Below are 20,309 nucleotides of genomic sequence, written 5' to 3'. Positions count from 1 at the left end.
GAGTATGTCCAACCAGAATGGCAAATTGCTTCATCTGTTGGGCCATCTCTCATCTGTCAGTCATGGCTGTCGGAATCACTACCTTGAGAAGAGGGCCTACACTTAAAAGCTAATGGGGTCGTGATTGGTTGGCGAGATCCACCAAAGTCACAAATCTGGGAGTGGTGAAATGCGTGCTGTCTTGTCATCTGGCATCCCTGATCTGGAGGACAGCCCCTAGATTGCTCTGTAGAGGGAGATGTGGGGCATTTAACGAAGTACAAGTGCATCTACTTGTAAGCCAAATTCTCAACGGAACACCATTTTTCTGCAGTCCCATACACAGTGACGTCAGCTCTTCTCTGCAATGAGTTTTCGTGTCCATCTTACTGCAGGGTCCTGTGGGCCTTTTTGCTGTAATCTAGTATGTGTGGGAATGATATCATCCACTGACTCCACCCCCTCTTCATTACTCTACTATATTCTTTCTGCAACTGTAATCATTTCCAGGATATTGTCCTGGTAAAAAGTAGTTCCCATTTTCCCTGCAATATTTTCATGCTCCTGAATAGACACATTACGAAAGATGTCAGGAGAAGAATTGCAGACCTTTCGCTGCTTGAAGTCTTTCTTCAGAGCTGAGTAATTTTAGGTAAACCTCAAGAACATATCCGTTTTCATAAGAAAAGGGAAAGCTGATACAAAACATGGAATACACAATAACAAAGGATACAAGGAATAAATAAAAACAAGACTTTAAAAAAATGACTGGTTTTAATTTTCTGTGGATACAGGTGTAGAATCAAATAACAAAGTATCTACTTGATAGTTTTCTCTACATGTATCTAGAACACCAGCCTCATCAACCAAAAGAAAAAGATGGAGTCAGACCTGTCCCAGCTTCATACTGAAGTGGAGGAGGCCGTGCAGGAGTGCAGGAACGCCGAGGAGAAGGCCAAGAAGGCCATCACGGATGTGAGTGACTGCTCCCCTTCCTGCCCCCGCTAAAGACATGGGGCCCTGGGTCCAGGCCAGGCCACTGTGCCGTGGCAAGTTGACTCTGTAGCTGCGTGAGTCTGAGGGCCTCGGGAAACAAACGCCACGATGGGAAAAAGGTGATCCTCAAGGGACAAGAGGCCCCGGGCCTCTGTTCTTTTACACGTGTCTCCCGTCCCCAGGCTGCCATGATGGCAGAGGAGCTGAAGAAGGAGCAGGACACCAGCGCCCACCTGGAGCGCATGAAGAAGAACATGGAGCAGACCATCAAGGACCTGCAGCACAGGCTGGATGAGGCCGAGCAGATCGCCCTCAAGGGCGGCAAGAAGCAGCTGCAGAAGCTGGAGGCCCGGGTGCGGGAGCTGGAGAATGAGCTGGAGGCCGAGCAGAAGCGCAACGCGGAGTCAGTCAAGGGCATGAGGAAGAGTGAGCGCCGCATCAAGGAGCTGACCTACCAGGTGCGGGCGTGGGGGCTGCTCTAGGGGGCAGTTGAGAGCGAATGTGAAAGTGCTTCTCTAGTCCCACCTCCCAACCCACACAGGCCCCACGCACATGCACTTTCCAGGAATGCCACCCGACCCCCCTGGAACCCATGTCTTGAGAAGCTATCTTTAGATTAATTTTCTTTCACATTCCCTGGAGTCAATTTGTCTTGAGTCCATGATTTTTCCTAGTGAATGCAGAACCTACCTCTACTTCCTGAAAATCTTTTAACCAGCAATTTCCTCAGGATTTTTTTTTAATAACCTAAAGTGCTACCATTAAGGCTTTAGCACAGCCCAAGGAACGCTTCTACTGGCCTGAAAGGGGGGGACATAGTGTAGCACTTTAGGGATAAAAGTCAGAGATGGGAAAAGACTCAGATCTTCCAAGGAGTTTCTGGAACAACAGATAGAAGGCCTTAGATAAAGAAGATCCCAAAATGTTCTAAGACCTGCATCTGCATAGCTCAGAGCTTTTGCCCTTGACCTGTTGTTTTCACAGTGTGCCTGGGAGGGAAGGACAGAGAAAGGGGGTATTGATTCATTTGACAGTTGGATATGAGAGGCACAAGAAGGAGACACAGCTATAGAACTGCAGATGTACTGCAAACCTAAGGGCAAGTGGTATCCTAGCACATGCAATGATGTGGAGATAGGAATGATCAGGTGACAGTGATCCTGTATAGTGCCCAAATCTGACCCAGTACAATATATATATGATAGGTCAGAATGGTCTGGACTATGATAATACCCTTTGTTCAGGGTTCCTCATTAGTCCTCTCAGCTCACTCTAAAACCACTGGCCAGGAGCATCTACAGTGCTCCAGGTTGGAACTGACACAGCCCCAATGTCTCCATGTTATCAGATGAAAGAATTCTGTTTGGTTCTGGGCCCCTTCCCCCACTTCCAACTTTAGCGCTACAGCCCTCTTTGCCTTTTAGATCTGGACTGAGGACTTTGCTGTGGTCCTTTGACCTATAAGTAGCAACAGAGGTAGAATCCCCCACCCCCTCATTGACCTGGGCCATGGGAGGGAGAGGCAACTAAGGCCTAGGGAGGAAAGTGATGTATTGAGGGAGGGAACAATGATTCTACTTGTTCCTCCTCTCAATTGGCTTCTCCCATCCATCCACCCCCAGACGGAGGAGGACAAGAAGAACCTGCTGCGGCTGCAGGACCTGGTGGACAAGCTGCAACTGAAGGTCAAGGCCTACAAGCGCCAGGCAGAGGAGGCAGTGAGTTCATGGTTTTCTCCATTCTCTGTCAACATACCTCTCATGTGTGAGAATTGACAGGTGTCCGCCTCAGCATGGGGACTGGACGTTCCACATGCTCTGGGTGCTCAGAGCTATGTCAGGCACCCTGAGCAAACAAAAGCAGTGCTTTTGGGTCAAATAGACCCAGGACCTGCCTACAAACTGCTTATAATCCATACACCAGTAGGCCCAAGAGAAAGCAGTGCCACTGCTAAGCAGGCCAGGGGGCCAGACAGTGCTGAAGGCTGGAAGGTGGCTATGGAATTGGGCCCAGAGAAGGACCTGACCATAGAGCAGTGGGGAGGACTCCAGGTGGGCAGCAAAGTGTGCAAATAAGGTGTTAATGCTCACATGTGTGCAGGAACCCTGCAGTTGGGAGCATCTATCAGAGTTCTGGTTGAGCAGGTGCAGTGAGGCTGGGTTCTGAAAGAAACCAGACCAGACAGTATCTAATGCATCTTGGGCAGTGGGTGGCCATGAAGGATTCTGAATTCTGGGCAAGTTGAGGAGGATGCCAAGCCAGGAGCAGAATATCCTTGGCAAAGCTGATAGGGGAACATAGTTGGGGGTGAGAACACCAAGCCCCTAGCTCAGGGACAGGGATTCCCTCAGATTGGGATGCTCAGTATTTCCAACCCCCGCTGCCTCTCACTTCATCCTCCCCCGCCCTAACCCCCACCCCTGCAGGAGGAGCAGGCCAATACCAACCTGTCCAAGTTCCGCAAGGTGCAGCACGAGCTGGATGAGGCAGAGGAGCGGGCGGACATCGCCGAGTCCCAGGTCAACAAGCTGCGGGCCAAGAGCCGCGACATCGGCGCCAAGGTGGGTCCCTCCTCTGGGCCCCACTAGTCACCCCATGTCAACACACCCGCCAATATCAGTGCCCCTCAGAGTGGGCACTCCTTACCCTATAGTGTGACAGACCTGGGGGTCCCACAGCTCCCATGCCTGAGAATCCCCTTCCTACTCAGAGTGGCCCGTACAGACTGGCACCTCTGAAGAAAGCCCAGTTCCACCCCCTAAACTACAAAGACCTGCAAATGAGAACCAAGATCCCTGAGGCCAGAACCTCTCCCCCTAAAGGCATCCCCTTTAGGCCCCTAAAAGCCCTGGAGATTCTTCCCCACACCCTTCCTCCCTCTTGCCAGCTGCCCCCTCACACCTTTTATTCCTTTCTCAGCAAAAACTGCATGATGAGGAGTGACACTGCCTCTGGAACTTCATTCTTGCCAACCTGTAATAAAGATGAGTGCCAGACTCTGTCTGCTCCCTGTCCTTTCCACCGCCAGCCTGGAGCTCTTAAAGCTCCTGAGAAGAGGGAGTCCCTGTCCCTGTGTCAGAGCTGTGGGAACCAAAGCATTCCACATCTACAGAGGAGGAAGTCAAGGCCCAGAGAAGTGAGGTGTCCTCCCTGAGTCCCAGTTCTGCTCAGTCAACCATACAAGGGAGCAGAGGGAGAAATGTCAGGAGAGAAAACAAAGGCACCGGAGGGGTGAGCTAATTCTATGTGCTGGGAGACAGAATTTTAGTGTCAAAGCTGAAGCTACCCTCCACCTACCCCAGCTCTGAGGCTGCAGGGGTTACAGGTGTCCTGAGATACCCATTCCCTCCTAAATGAATTTCCCACTGACACTAGAGAGGCTCAGGGCTCGCTGGGGATGGAAGTTCATAAAAGGGTTGACACAGGCCCCTTATGAGTAACCCACAGGGTGCCCCCCCCTCCCTATCATCCTCAGGCATAGTCAGCTGGGGCCCAGGTCTGACATCAGCCTCTATGGTCAGCCCCTCATCATGAGGGGATCCCGAGACACTGGAGCCAGCTGCCGCTGACCCTGAATCAACAGGCACTGTGGACCAAAGCTGGGCATTGCTCGTTTTAGTTTGGCCTTCCAAACGGGCCCAGATGAGCACAGGTGTATGTGCAGGTGCGTACCATAGATCACACTCCCACTCTCTCCAAGCTCCCACCAGGGACAGTCTGGCCCAGGTCATACAACTGCCCAGGGGACAGACAGGGCTGGCCCCTCTCCCATTCTGCTCCAAGCAAATGCCTGCCCCCTGCTGGGCTTTATGGGCTCAGGTTCTCCTGACCATCTTCTCATCCCTTCGCCTGGCACCCCATCTCCTGAACTGACCTGGCTAAGCCCCTCCTATGCCTCCTATGAAGCGTTGATCCCAACTCCCCCAAGGGTGGAGAATGGACTGTGCATGGAGCCCTGAGAATGTGGAGAAACCAGAAAAATACAAAATCTGACTGGTTCTAGCTCTGGAGAGGCTGCCAGTACTGGTGAGAAGCCAGGGAGGATATGAGGACAGGAAAATCAGAGCAGTCAGACCAAGAGAGACCCATGATTATCACCAAAGGGAGCAGAGCAGCTCTTCCAGAGTTCCAAGGTTCAGGCAGGGGTTGGGGTTGGGGGCTGCATCTGGAAGGAGCACCCCAGAGAAAAGGAAGTTATTTCAGGGTGGGAGCAAACCAGCGTTAGAGGTAGAGCAAGCCACTGAGCTAGGTCATGTGGGCTCTATAGGGCTATGCAGGGACATCCCAGCTGTGCTGGACTATCATGGGCCAGGCAGGGCTGATTCCTGGGCTGTGGCAGTGCCTGTTCTCCAAACCCCCTTAGCCAAACTCTCCCACAGCATTTATGTGGGCAGTCATGACTAACCTGTCTCCTTCCCAGTCTGTGAGAGCTCAAGGACAGGCCCACCTGTCACTCCTGAATCCCTGGGGCCTGGCACAGGGCCTGCATACAGGAGATGCTCAGGAAATATTTGATGAGGCGCTGGTAAGCTGGAAGACTGGACCCACTGGTGGAGGGAGCTGGAGATGAGGCTGGGCCATTTTTTTCCTGAACTATAGGAGTTTAGTACAGTATCCAGATCACCCGTACAGATAGGTGTTAGGCAAGCTGGGTTCTAGTCCCAGCTCTGTCACAGTAAAGAGGTCGTTCCCTGTGACTAGGCTTGTTTTCTCTTTTGTGAAATGAAGTCATCGGACCAGCTGATGTCTAAGGGCTCTTCCAGAGCCAGCATTTTGGGAAGTTCTGCCCTCATCTGGTGCCGCAGGCTGACCTCGCTCCTGTGGCCTGTGGGCCAAGTCCTCTCCACACCACAAGGGGGAGCTCTACACACACCCCAGGCAAGCACCTGGTCCCAAACCCACCAACGAACCTGGGTGTGCAGGTATGGCAGGTGGGCACTTACATGGGGAAGGCTTGTGCCTTCTCAGACACAGGACTCTGGGAACCCAGCCACCAGGCACTCCGTAAAGGCCTGGCACACAGAGAATGTGGACAGGAAGTTTTGTGTTAAAGGAAGTTTTCAGCACCTTCAGTGCAGCTGCCCTTCCTCACTGCTCAGACCTGGTTGCAGAAGAGGGACCATGACCCGCTCCAGGCAGCATTTCTATGAATACTCCCTGGCTTTCCTAATCTGCCTGATTTCTGGGGAAGAAAAAGACTCACCAGTAGGATTTGAATCTTTTAATTTGGGAATGACCAGCTTCCTCCTGCCCTCCCTCCCCAAAACACCTCCTTCCTGTTGGAGCTTCATCAGAGCACTGAGCCCCACAGACAAGTATCTGGTGACTTCTCAGACCAGAATCCATCTCTGTAGGCCTGGCTGGGAGGTAGTAGGCTGTGGGCTAGTGAAACCAAAGGAAATGTGCACTGTTGCCTTTGTCTGGCTGGGCCTGGGAGCCAGGTAGCTCAGGGTCACTGCTGGTCATCTGTGAATATGGAGGCAGGCAGGGAAGGGCATATCAGGATGGGGTAGCTGGAGCAAAGGGTAGAGGGGGCATCTTCTCTCCCCAGAGCACGGACACTCACCCTGGGTGGTCCTGGGTGCCATCTCAGTCCGGTAGATCTTGAAGGCATCATAGGCAAAGACGGAAACCAGGATGATGCCAAAAACCTGTGGGAGTAGAATCAGGGATGGCACAATAAAGGCCATTGGCCACCATCTATTAGGCAGAAGGAGATGGGTGGTATGGGGCAAGGTGTGAGCCAGAGGCCTGGGCACTGGCTTGGGCTTGTGGGGAGGCACAGAGAGTGTGCAAACACCAGCCAGAGGTCCTTAGGGCCTGGGGAGCTCTGTGGGGCTGGACTCACAAAAGCAGCAATGGCAGCTCCATCCCGGGAGGTCACAGCCGCAAAGGAGACCACCAGGAAGATGATGATGGCACTGACACAGCGGAGGAAGTCCTGGGGGGTCGGGGGTGCAGGGTCAAAGGGAAGTCAGAGGGCAAGGGAACATCACCCTGAGGTTTTCCAGGCTGGTCAGCAGCTTGACCCTCAGACACTATGAATCCCTGCATGGAGATACCCCTGGACACAATATAAAGCCCTTGAGAGAAAGAGAGAGAGAGACAGAGATCCCACTGCTAACCAGGGAAGGGATACAGGTGAATGCAAAGAGACAAGGACAAGAAGCCAGGCCCTGGGTGGCACAGGGCTGGGGCATGCCAGCCAGGAGGGCCAGGGCAGGGCTGGACCTGGACCTGGACCTTTGGTGAGTGGAAGAGCAGCTCTAAGTGATCTGCATCCTTGTTGTCAGTGACAACAGTGAAATCAGGGTCAGGGCTGGGCCCCTTACTGACCCAGGAAAAGGAGAGAGGCTGGGAGGGAAAAGGAAAACTTAGGATTCAGAGAAGAAAGGGACCAGAATGTGGTAGTGGAGGCAGGGTCCCTCACCAGACAGGGCCAGTTCAGCCGATCGAAGCGCTGATAGTACTGGGTGGCGTAGAGGAAGAGGAAAGCGAGTGTGATGAAGAACTCGAGTAGTGCTGCAGCCATGTAGGCGGAGATGGAGGCCGTGAAGCAGATGAAGATGATGAAGGTCAGGGCCTGTGGGACCAAATATGTGAAGCTTGCCAGGAAGGGGACACAGGCATGGCCAGATTGTTGCCTTCCCCTCCTGAGGAACTCCCCCAGGCTGGCCCCCACCACCCATCCTTGGAGGCCTCCCCATCTCTGGTACCGGGAGCCATACTCCAGGGCGTTTGCCCATTGAGGGAAGTCTCCAGCTTCCCACTTCCCCCTGCCCTGGATCCCAGCAACCCCAGCAGTGTGGCCCAGCTGCACTGCCCCAGGGAGCACCATTCTATGGAAACCACAAAAGAGGTGTCCTGCTGAAGCACAGGGTACAGGGTGAACTCCAGCCTCTGGAGTCATGCCCACAGCAGCCCTGCACCCCCAGAGGGACCCCCTATGCCATAATACTTTCCCCACTCCCAGATATCAGAAACTCCTCTAAACAAGGACCAAAACAAGGCCTTTGGTTCTACACCCAGAGACAAGGTTTAGAAGGCAGATGGACTTTAAGGGTCCCTGGGCTCTGGCAATGTAGGATGACATATATGCAATGGACTTAAGTTTACACTAAGGTCTCGCTAAGTGACAAGGGCATATCCTTTCCTGAGAATAGATGTTCATGGGGAGCAGACAACAGATACAGTGGGACTGCAGGAAGTCTGCCCTTTTATGTCCGGTCTAACTTCAGTTCTTCCTGCTGCACCTAAACCTGCTGTAACTGCCTTCAGATGGAGAGGCAGCAAGAAGGCAGGGTAGGAGGTGAGGGCAGGGCAGCTGGGGAGAGCAGGGGTGTCCAGAAAGCCTGGGAAAGGAGGCGGCTGACGAGTGAGCCCAGTGGGGGCCCTGGGATGGGGAGAGGGAGGAGTGGGATAACACTGGGAGAGATAGAGGCGCCAGGTTGGGGAGGTGGCTGTTACCAGCTCAGTTTCCAGCAAGATGCCTTTGAGGGAGGAGAGGAAGGTCTTGTCCACGGCGAAGCCCTGGAGCACTGCAGCTGCCCCCTCTTCGGGGGGCCGGTCCCGGCGATCCCGAGCACTGAGCATCTCTGTGGGGCCCACCAGGCACAGCCCCCACTGCCACCAGCCCGGGAAGGGAACTGGGAAGACGGAAACCTGGAGAGATGGGGAAGCAAACAGGAGCAGGGAAGCACTTGGAGAAACCTGAAAGAGAAGTAGGCAGGCTGGCTGTGGGGCCGCAGGGAAGCTTGCCCAGATGGGTCTTCTCCCAGCTGCCCAGAGTGCCCCTGCTGGGGCCTGCAACAGCCCCCCAGGAAGCACATGGGGAGGGGTGGGGCGGGGCAGGGAGGAGTGGTCAGCCCTCCCCTTACTGGAGACCAACCCCGCCCAGAGAAGGGGAGAGGGAGGAGGGGGGGGAAAGGAGGAGGTCCACAAAGAAACCGGGAGGAGCCAGGTGGTGAGCCGAGAAATGGGCTAGACTAGGAGCCCCCCAAGGACCCGGGCCTGAAGAAGTTTGCATCCCCCTCCCCTAACTCCTCTCTTCCTGGCTGTCCTTTCTCCCTTTTCCTTTTAGGGATGGTGGGAGCTGGAGCCCGGCCCAGGCAGCACCCCCCAGGACCAGGCTGTAGCAGCCAAGACTGAGGACAAAGGCAGATTGTTGGGGGGACAAGGGGGCGCTGTGTGCCTGCTGCAGTGCCTCAATGGGCCTCTGTCTTTCCAGCATGCCAGGAGGGCAGCCTGACCCCCACCCCAGTGTTCAGGGGTAGGCCAGGGAGCCAGAGAAGGGGAGGGATGGGAGGCCACAGCAGAAACTCTGGAAGGCAGAACAGGGCAGTAGGTAAGGGCTGAAGGTGGGGAAGAGAAGGAACCAGGCTGGGGAGCTTGGTGTTCAGGCACCAGGGACGCCAAGACAATTTAGGCCATTTTAAATACAGATTATTTATTTGGATAAATGTCTCCACGCTCAATAGCAGCCTCTTCCTCAGAGCCTAGTAACTGAACCAAGGTATGTGCAAAGGAGATGCTCACTGAGTGTTGGATGGATGGATGGATGCATGGAGGCATGGAGGCATGGAGGCATGGATGGACAGATGAACAAACAAATGAAATGAGGGCCTCTCCACTGACAACAAGGAAAGTAGCAAGAAAGTGCTTGTGCTGTGCCAGGGCAGCTGGGGATGGGAGAAAAGGAAGAGATGGGGGTGGCGGCCTCCAGAAACGAGGAGGGCCTTTATGACCTTTCCCAAGAGGAAATGCAGGATGCTCTCTTTTAGCGGGCATAAACAGCTCCATTGCTTCACCCTGCATTTCCCATCCACTCCAAATGGTGAAACGTGCGGATCCCCCCAAAGTCCTCCACCCTGTCCCACAATCCTGCTGCTCCTGTAGTGTTTTGTAAGGGTTGAGCATTCGGGTTCCTGGCTCACCATGGCAGGTGGTCATGCACCCAGTTCCAGTGTTCCACCCGGGAACCAGCTATGGGCACATGACTAGGCCATCACTCGGGGCCGCACACACACACAAGCCAAGGAGACGCGGTAGAGCCTTTGTTCCAAGCAGTAGCCGTCACGGGTACCCTGCTCCCCAGGGCATGGCCGCCGGTAGAAGACAGTCTGGTTGTGGTAGAGCAACTCCGAGTTGCCCAGGGGGTCCATGTGGGAGCCAGTCTGTAGGCTGACACAGTGTGGACACAGGCAACGGGCGTGGTACAGGTCCTGAGGGAGCCGGTTCAAGTCCCTGTCCAACCTGTGGGGGTGGCACTCATCAGACTTTGGAGGGAGACTGGCTGGGCAGACAGGGGATGGGCCGGAAGCAGGGAGGGCCCAACATGGAAATGTAGTGAGGCAGGCCTGGCTGTTTGTCTCAGCTCTTGCACCCACTTGCTGAGTGACTTTAAGCAAGTCACCCCCTCCTCTCTGGGATTTGTTTCACCTCCTGTAAGTGAGGATCGGGGAAAGAAGAGTGGTTTTCTGGGCCTGGGAGCCCTTGCAGAGGTAAGGGAAGGCTAGCAGCCTCCACCAAACAGGCTCTGCTTCCATCTGATAGTCATGCTGGGCTCAGGCATGAGGTTTCTTTTTGTAATTGTCATTACACTTTCAGCGTTCTTTTATAAAGTAAAAACTGCTCTTACGTCCAAGTATTAAAAACACTGTAAAGTTCACTGTCTCCCTACCAGTCCCACTCCCCAGAGGGAGCCACTGTCAACTATTTTCTGCACATCCTTCCAGACACTTTTCATGCATATATTATAAACACACATAAGCATGCATCGTAACACTTATTTACTCATTCTGAAAGGATTCTGTGGCCAAAACAAGACTTGAAAAGTAGATGCTCCAAAGGTCTGAGACTCCCAAAGGCTAGCAGGAAACAGTCGCTCGGTTGTAAGGCCATTCTCCTACAGACAAGCCCTCCCGAGCTGGGGCTCAGCTGGCACAGCATTTCCCAGAGTAGGTTCCCTCATAACTACCCTGCAAGAAAAGAGGCCTGTGGCCAAATGAGTTTGGGAAATACTGAATTTATGTCTTCTTTTCCACAGACTTCTTGCAACCTTTAACGCTCTGAGCACATTATGAATCTCTGAGGGGTGAGGGCTCAAGCAGCTTTTCCCACACTTAACTGTCATCATTAATTTCTGATTAATGTGGGACAAGTATCGCAAAGAACACTTTGGGGAAGATCAGCCACGTAGTCTTCAGGGGGTCATGGCCTCCAAACAAGGGGTCTGGACCCCAGCCAAGTCAGCCATCGGGCACCCAGCCTCCCCAAAGGGGCTCCCACCTCTTTTGGATTTAGCCCAGGACCAAGCCAGACTTCTAAGACCACTTCAAAGCATGGTGACCTGCAGTCTCCTCCCTGGATCTGGTCTCAATCAAAGCTGACCTTCTCCCTTCCCCCTGAACTTGTCCACCCATCCCAGAGTTACATTTATGGGGAATGGGAACACAGACACCCCAAGAAGACACAGGATAGAGATCCCTTAAGCCCTAATTTTTAATATATTGTTTTCTTGTCCTGATTTCAGTGCTTCCTAATATTTTTTTACATCATGGCACAAATAGAAAATTTTAATATATGTGTAGCACACCGAATGAAAGAGTAAGACTGCCCATAATCAAAGGTTCAACTGACTGAGTAGCTCAGGCAGTTGCACATCTGGCTTTTGATTCCAGCTCAGGTCATGATCCCAGGGTTGTGGGATCAAGTCCTGAGTAGGGCTCTGCACTCAGTATGGAGGCTGCTTAAGACTCTTTCCCTCTCGCTCTCTCTGTCTGTCTCTCCCTCTGCTCCTCTCCCTTATGTGTGCGCTCTCGAAAAGAAAAGAAAAGAAAAGAAAAGAAAAGAAAAGAAAAGAAAAGAAAAGAAAAAAGAAAAAAGAAAAAGCTGAGCTTTGAAATCTTGGGTAATTGGCTATCACCCAATAAGAGTCAGAGCTACCCAGACTAGGCCTTGTGAAACACTCAAATCTTTATGGAGTCTCAGATAAAAAGGGGCAGGCAGGCTGGAATTGTGTGGAACTCCCCAGACCCTCGCATATACTCTGACAGGAACACATGCAAGAATTTGGGAGGGGGCTGCAGACTCACTCATATCTCCAGGGGGAGATAGACCTGCTGTTGAGGGGTCCATCTTCACTGGCCCTGCAGGATTCTAGGGAGTGGATGAGGCTAGCGCTCTCTGGTGGGGTCATGAGCACAGTGTTCTGCGTCAGCCATTCATGAGTGGGGTTCTGCCCTTTGCTGGGGCAGCAGCTGGACCAGTGGATGCAGTCCTTCTTGATCCGAATACTGAGGGTGTGGGTTCCCATGGCCATTACCAAGAACACGATCACCTATAGGAAAAGGCCAGTAAGAGACCTGCTCTCAACTAATCTGGGTACTCCTTCCCCAGCTGTTCCCAGTTGAGATTCCGGTTTCCAGCTTCACCTGATCCCCAGCCCCAAACCCAGAGCCTGGCCTCTCTCCGCCCACAGCAACATCTCAGCACCTGCCAGGCCCCCTTGCACTCACCTGGTTCATGATGGATGCTGCTCGCTCAGCCAAGGTTCTGCACTGGCTGACAGGTGGGGCCTTGTGGAAGTAGGCTGACTGGAGCAGCTTGGGCGTCCTGGTTTTATTTTCAGCAAACCTGTTTTGTTTATTCAAATTTATTTCCACAACCTTTTGGAGGGAGTGACCTGACATTAAAAAACAAAACAAAATCAAAAAACCCTGAAAGTGTTTTCAAAAGTTGCTCAAATGCCATCTGCATGGAAGTTATAATTCACATCACACCTTGATAGCCTATTTGGGACACTTTGTTCTTTGCACCTTTCCTGGCATGGGGTCAAACTAATGGTATTCTGCTATTCGGGGCATTGAGAACTGGCATTATGGGAATTTCCCTGGCTGGCTTGGTACTCCAAATTAGGAAACATCATCTGGTTTGTCTTCAGGAAGCCTCATTTCCATGCTCCCACCCAGGGCCTTGTCTTCACCATTCCCTTTCTTCTCAGACAGCCTCCTGATCACTCACTTCAGTGAACCTTTCCCTCTCTCTCTGTTGACCCTCAACCCTTCTGTTCTCTGACCTTCAATGACCTTCCTCACCTTCAATGACCCCAACTTCTAGGACCTCATCATCTAAGATTTCTTCCTTGTTGTCCATTACCCACTCCCTAACTTCCCCTCGCCCTCTCCAGTAGCTGCCCCACCACCCCCATCCCACCCTTCCCTGAACTTCTCTGGGCCAGGGATACAGGTCTAACCCCACAGGACTGCCAGGAATACCCTGACCCCATCAGTTTGTTGACTGGATGCTCAGGGTCTGATGGAAGAAGATGTAGGTGGTTGCTTCCATTGCATAAACGAGAAGGTGAGGCCAGGAAGAGAAAGGCCTCGGTAATTGACAGCCTCACTAAGACCCAACATGAGGTCCCACCTCCAGAACAGATCTGCCCCTACTCCCACTCACAGGGCATTGGGGACAAAGGCCATAGCAAGGTTAGCTGCCCCTCTCAGGCAATGGGGCAAGCCCACCCAGCCTCAGCCCACCCCCAGCTCCCTGGGCCACTGGGGGAGCATGTGTGCTCAGAAATGCTTTAACTAGACCTGATTGCAAAGACATGGGTCAGCCAGGGGTCACCCCTCCTGGGATACACTGCATTGAGAGCAGGCCACCTACTTCCCTCCGGGTCTTTTCCCTCCATCCTTGCCCATCGACCCCCCTCATCCCCCACACCCACAACCCCCCCAACCCCAACACACTCATACACAGACATGGTCTCTAGAATGATGTTTTCTGATTTGCATGTACTTTCCCTTAGAAAATACTCCTCTAGTAACCAAGGACTCAGAAAATAAACAAAGGGAACCAGGAAGAACTTAAACTGCAGAATGAGGAGGAATCCTTCAAATGTTGTAGGGCAGAGCAGCCCCAAAGCAGAGGAGTGATGAGGACAGGGGGCAGTCTGGAAAATTGGGAGAAGCTGTTCTGGTGGTTTGGGGGAAGCCTGGAATTAGGGGTGAGGTGGGAACTTAGGGGAAATAGGTGGTGGCTGGGAGAGCAGGAGCTCTTAGGAAAAGCACTGAGGCCGGGAACACATCACCCCACTCCCATTGACCCACTGTCTGCGCTATGCTCCCTGATGCCCTCTCATTTCTGCATGCCACTGGCCTCAGCTCCTGTGTGTCACGTGCCAGGATGGTGCCAAGCTTTGTACATGCACCAGCTCATTTTATCCTTACAATAAGACCATGAGGTGGAAACTATAATCCCCATATTACAGATGAGAAAGCTAAGACTCAAAGACATTTAGTAATCTACCTAAGCTTGCACAGTTAGGGAGCGGCAGAGCTGGCTTTCCACTCCAGCCCTGAGCAACTCCAAACCTAATCTCCTGGCATGGAGATGACACACTGTGCTGACACCCAGTAAGCTGCAAATGGATGAGAAGCCCCCGCAGCAGTATGTGCTTTCCTACTTACCCAGGCTTGGGCCAGGACAGGTCTCACTTGAACCTGCCAGAGGCCATGGGATGTTCCTGCCCACTCAGGCACTCAGCCCTGCTGGCTGGGATTCACTGCTCTAGCTCCTTATTCCTCAGAATTTGGTCTGGCACATGGCCACCAGGGTGGCTTTTGGTGTTCCTGAGAAACCCCCAACCCCAGAAAAGGCTCTGAGGGTGCACTACCCTCCCACGAGAGCTGGATTCCTCTGGGTGTCCCCCAAACCAATCACAGCCACAGACCTGACATTGGCCCAGATCTTCCCATCTTGGCCCTGTCCAGGAAGGGGTGCTCGAAAGAGCTGGAAGTGATCCCAGCTACTTGTTTCACTTATTGATGCTGCAAAAGACCCCCATTGCCCTTCAGGAGAAGCCTTTGGGGTGTTCCCCTACCTCTGTACCAGGATGTCCTCTGAGGAAACCCCTAAAAGGCAGAGGGGGCCCCCTCCAAGCACACAGTCGCCCCTCAGGTTGGCCTTTCCCCCACTATGATGATCGGTTCTGACCTGAGAACCTGTACTCTGAGTCACACACACCCCACCCCTCCGGTTTGCTCAGCCTCTGCCCTTATCTCAGTAGCAGCTCTGTGAGACTCCTTAGGGTGATCCCCTGCCATGAGAAACATTTTCCAGAGGGTTTTCCTCCTGGGGTAACTAGTTTTGGAATCCCTGAGTCACTTCAGCTTCCAGGGAATCCTTGGGGGTGTGGGGAGAAAGGGGTGGCAATGGGAAGAATGCTGGAGGCGGAAACAAAGGAAAGTTCACCACACACCTGTCCTCACCTGCCTGGGCCCAACTGGCAGCCAGGAGGGGTTGGCTGAGTCCCTGGGAAGAGGGATCAGCACCCAGAAGGAAAGGGCAGGGGAGATGTAATGGAACATATCCCCACCTTTGGCCAAGAAAAGCTCTGGGGGCTTTCAGAAAGCTAGAATGGGACTGTCCTACCCTTTCGCAAAAAGACATCCCAGTCCTCACCTGCTGCCTTCAAGTCCTGACACTGCCTCTGGCCATATCTTGATTTTAGGCCCTCTCTGGACCATTCTGCTCATTTGTAGAAGGGTTTTTGTTTTTTGTTTTTGAGGGGGTAACCTGGTTGAACACAAAAGCGCCAACCAGCTCAGCTGCTCTGGACCCCAGCTCCTGAAATAATGCTGAAACCACAGGACTCAGCAGAGTCTGCTGAGGCTCATCTGCTCACATCTGATGTGAGGTAGGGGCATTGGTCGTTAAAATGCTGAAATGCTTCTGCCCCTGCTGGTAAATGCATGCTGTCCTCAGCCCAGGGGTGGGGGTGCATTCTATATCACAACCTGCCTGTGATCCAGCAACTGAATGCCTGGCCCAGATGGGGGTCTCCAGAATACTGCTCCCGTGTCCTGATTAGTAAGTGATAATGGTACTGGTTGCTACCTATTTATACTATCCCTTTAGGTACAAAAATGTTTAGGCTTAGGAGCCTGCCTTCAAAGAGAACCTCGTCTGGCCTGGGCAACACGTGGAGAATCAGGGTGAGCTGGACCCAGCAAGTCCCTCCCCCAGCCCAGCACTGGTGCCTGCCCATGGAGGGCCCTGGGCTTACTCAGATTTGTTCTACAGTCGTGGCTGCCCTGTTCATTCATCCACTCACTAGCTATTTATTGAGCACCTACTATATGCCAGCCGCTATTCTAAATGCTAACAGGAATGCAGAGGAGGACAAGCCAGATAAGTTCTCTGCCTCATGAAGCTTACGTTTTAGTAGGAGACAGATGATAAACAAGGAAACAAGATAATTTCGGATAATTAGTGCTACGAAGAAAATGAAACAGTGTTATGAGCTAGAGGGCTGAGGGGAATGGAAGAAGGGGGCTGCTTTAACTTCGAAAGCCAGGGAAAGCCATTCTGAGAATGCAGAATTTGACATGATGATGGAAAGCATGTAGGGGAAGAGTGGTCTAGGCAGAGGCAGCAGGACATGCAGAGTCCTAGAGATGGGAAAGATCTTGGCATATTTGAGAAACAGAAAGGACACTGTGGATAGAAAACGAAGGATAAGGGGGAGGGTGGGATGAGATAAGGTAAAGAGGTAGGCAGGGGCCAGATCACACAAGGTCTTCCAGGTTGTGGTAGAGCATTGGGACTTTATTCCAAGGTAAGGGGGAAGGTACTGACTGGATTCGAGTATGATCTACATGAGGTAAGTTTCTCAAGGGCACGCACGGTTTCCTTGACCTTTAGCTGCCCCCATAGGGCTGCCATCAAATAACAATAATAATAGTTGCTTTTACCCAACATTTACACAACATGGGCCAGGTACTGTTCTCAGGAATTTTTTATTTTTTTTAATGCTTATTTATTTTTATTTTTGAGAAGGAGAAAGAGGCAGAGAGACGGGGGGAGGGAGACAGAGAATGACAAGTAGACTCCATGCTGCCAACGCAGAGCCCGATGTGGGGCTGGACCCCATGAACTCTGAGATCATGACCTGAGCTGAAATCAAGAGTTGGATGCTTAACAAACTGAGCCGTCCAGGTGCCCTTTTTTTAGGAATTTCTTAACCTCACAACAAGACTGATGCTATTGGTTCCATTATTATCCCCACTTTATAGACAGGGAACCAGAGGCTCCAAGAGCCTTGGCTCCATGCCAAGGTCACTAACTAGTGTTGAAACCAGGAGTAGAATCCAGGCAATCTGGGTGCTGTGGGGTCCAAAGAGAGGAGAACTGGAAGAATTCTTGAGCGCCTGAGTTTTGAGCAGCAAGAGGAGTAAAAACAGGTCAAGGAAGTCATGGTGTGGGATGGAAGAGACTAGCAGTTGGCCCTGCTGGGAAGGGGAGAGAAGCTGGGGCCCAGAAAGCCAGATGAATGGGTTCCTTCCTTTCTGCCCCTTGAATATGACCAGGGTAAGCCCTGAAGCTGAGGGCCCAGCGGCCTGAGGCTGTTGCCCAACCAGGGTCTAACTGCCAGCCTGGGTTTTCTCCAACCTTACCTGGAGCCCAGAGCTCTCCCTGAAGAAGGTAGAATCGCCTTAAACCTCTGCAAAGGAGAAGGCAAAGATGAGATAAGGACAGGGAAAGGCTCTTCCTGTCCTCAACAAAGAAACACTTCCAATTTTCATGAAAGTAAAGTGGGGGGTGGGGGGGCAGCAAGATGAAGAAAATTCATGGAGGGAGATCTTTGCCCCAGGCATTTTACATATATTTGCTCTTCACCAAAGACACTGTTATAGATGAGGACCTGAGACTCAGAGATGTTATATAACTTGGCCAAAATCACATAGCTAATAAAACAGGATTCATTCTTGAGTCTCACAAGCTACATTCCATGCCTGAGCACTCCAGAAGCATATTCTTATTTTCCTGCAGGTTTGTACTCTGCTCCCCCTCATCTACATTTATTTCCCCAGGCACTGAACTACAGGCAGTGAGCCCCAATGCCCGCCTCCCAAACCACCATTCTGCCTGGTCCTAGCAATTCTCTTCTGCCTAGTCTTCTGACCTCCATCTATTTCTCCTTGTGCCTGTCTGAGCATTCATCTTTGGGAATTGGATTTTCTGCCCACTTCCATCTTGGGCCCCCATTTGCCTTGACAGTCCTCTGGGCACAGCATACCAAGTCACTCCCCAGCAGCTGAATGTCTGTGTTCCAGGCATCCAGGACCCCCAGGGCTGGGGTCTGGAGGAGATTGGATGGGGCTGGAGCTGGGATGGGGAGCTCTCCCTTCAGAGGCATCTGGAAATTTATAAGTTCCTCTACTGCCCTAAGGGCATCTAAGTCTGTTTGGAGTTCCCAGGCCCACCCATAGGTCTGCACCCAACTCTGAGTCAAGACCAGAACAGAATCTCTTCCTAACCCACCCCATAGGTCCCACAGGGCTCTTCACAGGTGCCCAGGTGACAGGGAGGGGGAGCCAGGCCAGGTACCCCCCTCCCCTCCTAGGAAATGTCTGGATGTGTGGGCCTGTGGAATATGAGGAGAGGAGGGAGCCTCAGGTTCACAAAGGGCCTTAAATTAGACTTCTGATGTTATCTACAAATGAAGTTATACCTAGAGTCATTGTCTGCTTTATGTATTTGAAGTGTTAATTTGTTAAATGTAAACACTGAAAATCTACAGCTTTTTAATCCTGTTTAGCATCTAATTTTTTTAAATACTAGGAATCTCAAAAATGGAAGAAGGAAAGCTCCCTTCCAGCCTAAGAAGCCTTGAGGTGTGTCTCAATAGGAAGAAGCAGTTGGTAGGGGTAGCTGGAGGGAACAGCACACACTAAGGCGTAGTAATAGGTCAGGAGAGGTGTGGGAACCCAAGAACCCTGTTCTTGCAGCTGATCCCAGCTCCTCTGAAAGAGGTCTGCCCTTTTGTGCCCGCAGTCCGCACTCCTGCTCCGCGTGGTAGCAGAGTGAGCCAGAGTGAGGGCGGTGGACAGGCCCAGACTGGCAGAGAAGTGTAAGAGCGGCACAACCCGCCAGCCTGCAGCTCTGGGACCAGGCTCATGTTCTCTCGCCAGGGCCAGAATCCATGTCCAGCCGCAGCTCCCCGTCCTTGTCCCCCGCAAGAACGGCCGGTCACCCCTGCCACCCCTGCGGTGGTAACGCCAAGAGAGAAGAGACGCTCCGCTGAGGACCCCAGAAAGGAGAAGGAGCGCGCTCCCTCCCAAGGGAAAGACAGATGTGGGGCTCACGAAAGGGAGGCAGACAGCGGCGCGGGGCTGGCCGGGCAGAGCGGGGGCGTGGCGGGGTGAGGGAAGCTCCCGGGAGAAAGCAGACCACACGACCGGGAGGTCCTCCGCGACGGAGAGAGGAAGAGGCGCCGCGTACAGGGCCCGGGAGGGGGCGTGCAGTTTGGCCCGAGGGTCCCGAGCTGAAACTCAACACCCGCCTTTGGAGGGATCGTCCTCCTTTCTCCTCCGCCCCTTCCCTTCCCCTCCCTTTTCCCCTCCCTCCTTTCTTTTAATCCCCAGGACTGAGTCCCGCGCCGGAGCTGAGAGGGCCCGAGGGGAGGAGGAAGAAACTGCCCTGAGAGGGAGCCAGGAGCCCGGGAAGGGGAGGGAAGGGGAACCGCGCGTGGGGGCTGAGCCCGAAGGCCACGCGCGACCCCCCGGAGCCTTCGCAGCCCCTTCAGTGTTCCCCCTACCCACTCCAGGCGAGTCCACAGGACCCTGGCCCCTGCTCCTCCTTCGCCTTCTCTTTGCTGCTTCCTTGGCTTTGTGGCTTTCTTCTCCGTCCCCAGAGACACCTGGGAGCTGCCCAGAGCTCCGCGGCGCGCTGAGGGGCCCTGCCGGGGGTGCGCGTGAGCGGGCTGAGGTGTGGCGGCGCGCGGGTGGGCCCCGAGACGGCGCGAGGAAGGCCGTCCCGCCCCTTCGGGCCGAGCCCGCGTGCGGGGAGCGAGGTTCCGTCGCGGCGCCCCCCCAGCCCCTGGCGTCGTGAGGGAGAGTGTGCGTGAGTGTGAAGCCGCCTCGCCGCGGGGGGTGCGAGTGTCTGGGCCGAACGCAACCACTCGGGCAACGCAGCCCAACGGCCACGCTCTCGGAGGCCTTCGGTGCCAGCCTGGCCTTCTTTCGCCAACTTGGGCGAGTTTGAAGAGGGGCGAACGTCTCAGCGCTCGCTCGCCCCACCCCCTCGCAGCCGGGCCGCCGCAGGGCCCCGGGCCGCCCCGACCACAGCCCTGGGAGCACCGCTCTCCGCCGCGGCCCCCGGGTGGGGAGGGTTGGCCTCTGAACTCGTTCGTCCAGCCCAACCGCTTCTGCAGCTTCTCCCAGCCCTCGGGGCCGTCCTGAGCGGCCTGGCGAGTCGTCGAGCGCGGCCCCAGCTCCCGCCTCCTCGCTTGCTCCAGCTCTGGGTGGGAGCTTTCGGACCATGCAGAC

At 53.6% G+C, this 20,309-nt stretch overlaps 3 protein-coding genes across 5 annotated transcripts in view; 1 reads left to right on the top strand and 2 right to left on the bottom strand.

Moving 5' to 3' along the window:
• The window catches only part of LOC115516261 (myosin-7), a 53,089-nt gene extending 49,510 nt beyond the window's left edge, over positions 1-3,579 (top strand). For both annotated transcript variants that reach the window (XM_032593684.1, XM_032593685.1), the window contains exons 36-39: positions 829-954; positions 1,158-1,433; positions 2,598-2,693; positions 3,402-3,579. In XM_032593684.1, coding sequence (XP_032449575.1) covers positions 829-954; positions 1,158-1,433; positions 2,598-2,693; positions 3,402-3,563 — 660 coding nt within the window. In that variant the 3' untranslated portion in view covers positions 3,564-3,579. The remainder of the gene's footprint in view (positions 1-828; positions 955-1,157; positions 1,434-2,597; positions 2,694-3,401) is intronic.
• A 1,857-nt stretch (positions 3,580-5,436) lies between these two features.
• On the bottom strand, positions 5,437-8,919 carry CMTM5 (CKLF like MARVEL transmembrane domain containing 5). 2 transcript variants are annotated; one of them, XM_030318735.1, is made up of 5 exons: positions 8,443-8,919; positions 7,406-7,558; positions 6,824-6,916; positions 6,542-6,626; positions 5,439-6,441 (listed from the first exon to the last, which is right to left on the bottom strand). In XM_030318735.1, exons 1-5 carry the CDS (start codon positions 8,566-8,568, stop codon positions 6,428-6,430), a joined length of 471 nt encoding a protein of 156 aa, XP_030174595.1. In that variant the 5' UTR covers positions 8,569-8,919; the 3' UTR covers positions 5,439-6,427. The 2 variants fall into 2 exon arrangements, with proteins under 2 accessions (XP_030174596.1, XP_030174595.1); XM_030318736.1 differs by lacking the exon at positions 6,824-6,916 and having other exon boundaries at positions 5,437-6,441.
• A 616-nt stretch (positions 8,920-9,535) lies between these two features.
• Positions 9,536-20,303, bottom strand: IL25 (interleukin 25). Its single transcript, XM_030318734.2, has 4 exons — positions 19,580-20,303; positions 12,492-12,658; positions 12,069-12,313; positions 9,536-10,227 (listed from the first exon to the last, which is right to left on the bottom strand). The coding sequence occupies exons 1-4, from the start codon at positions 20,301-20,303 to the stop codon at positions 9,972-9,974; spliced, it is 1,392 nt and encodes a 463-aa protein (XP_030174594.2). The 3' UTR covers positions 9,536-9,971.
• Between the last annotated feature and the right edge of the window lie 6 nt (positions 20,304-20,309).

The sequence above is a fragment of the Lynx canadensis genome, chromosome B3, assembly GCF_007474595.2.
Source record: "Lynx canadensis isolate LIC74 chromosome B3, mLynCan4.pri.v2, whole genome shotgun sequence".
NCBI classification, from domain to species: domain Eukaryota; kingdom Metazoa; phylum Chordata; class Mammalia; order Carnivora; family Felidae; genus Lynx; species Lynx canadensis.
The sequence above is the reverse complement of the archived record's forward strand: the minus strand, read 5'-3'. Positions and strand labels throughout refer to the sequence as shown.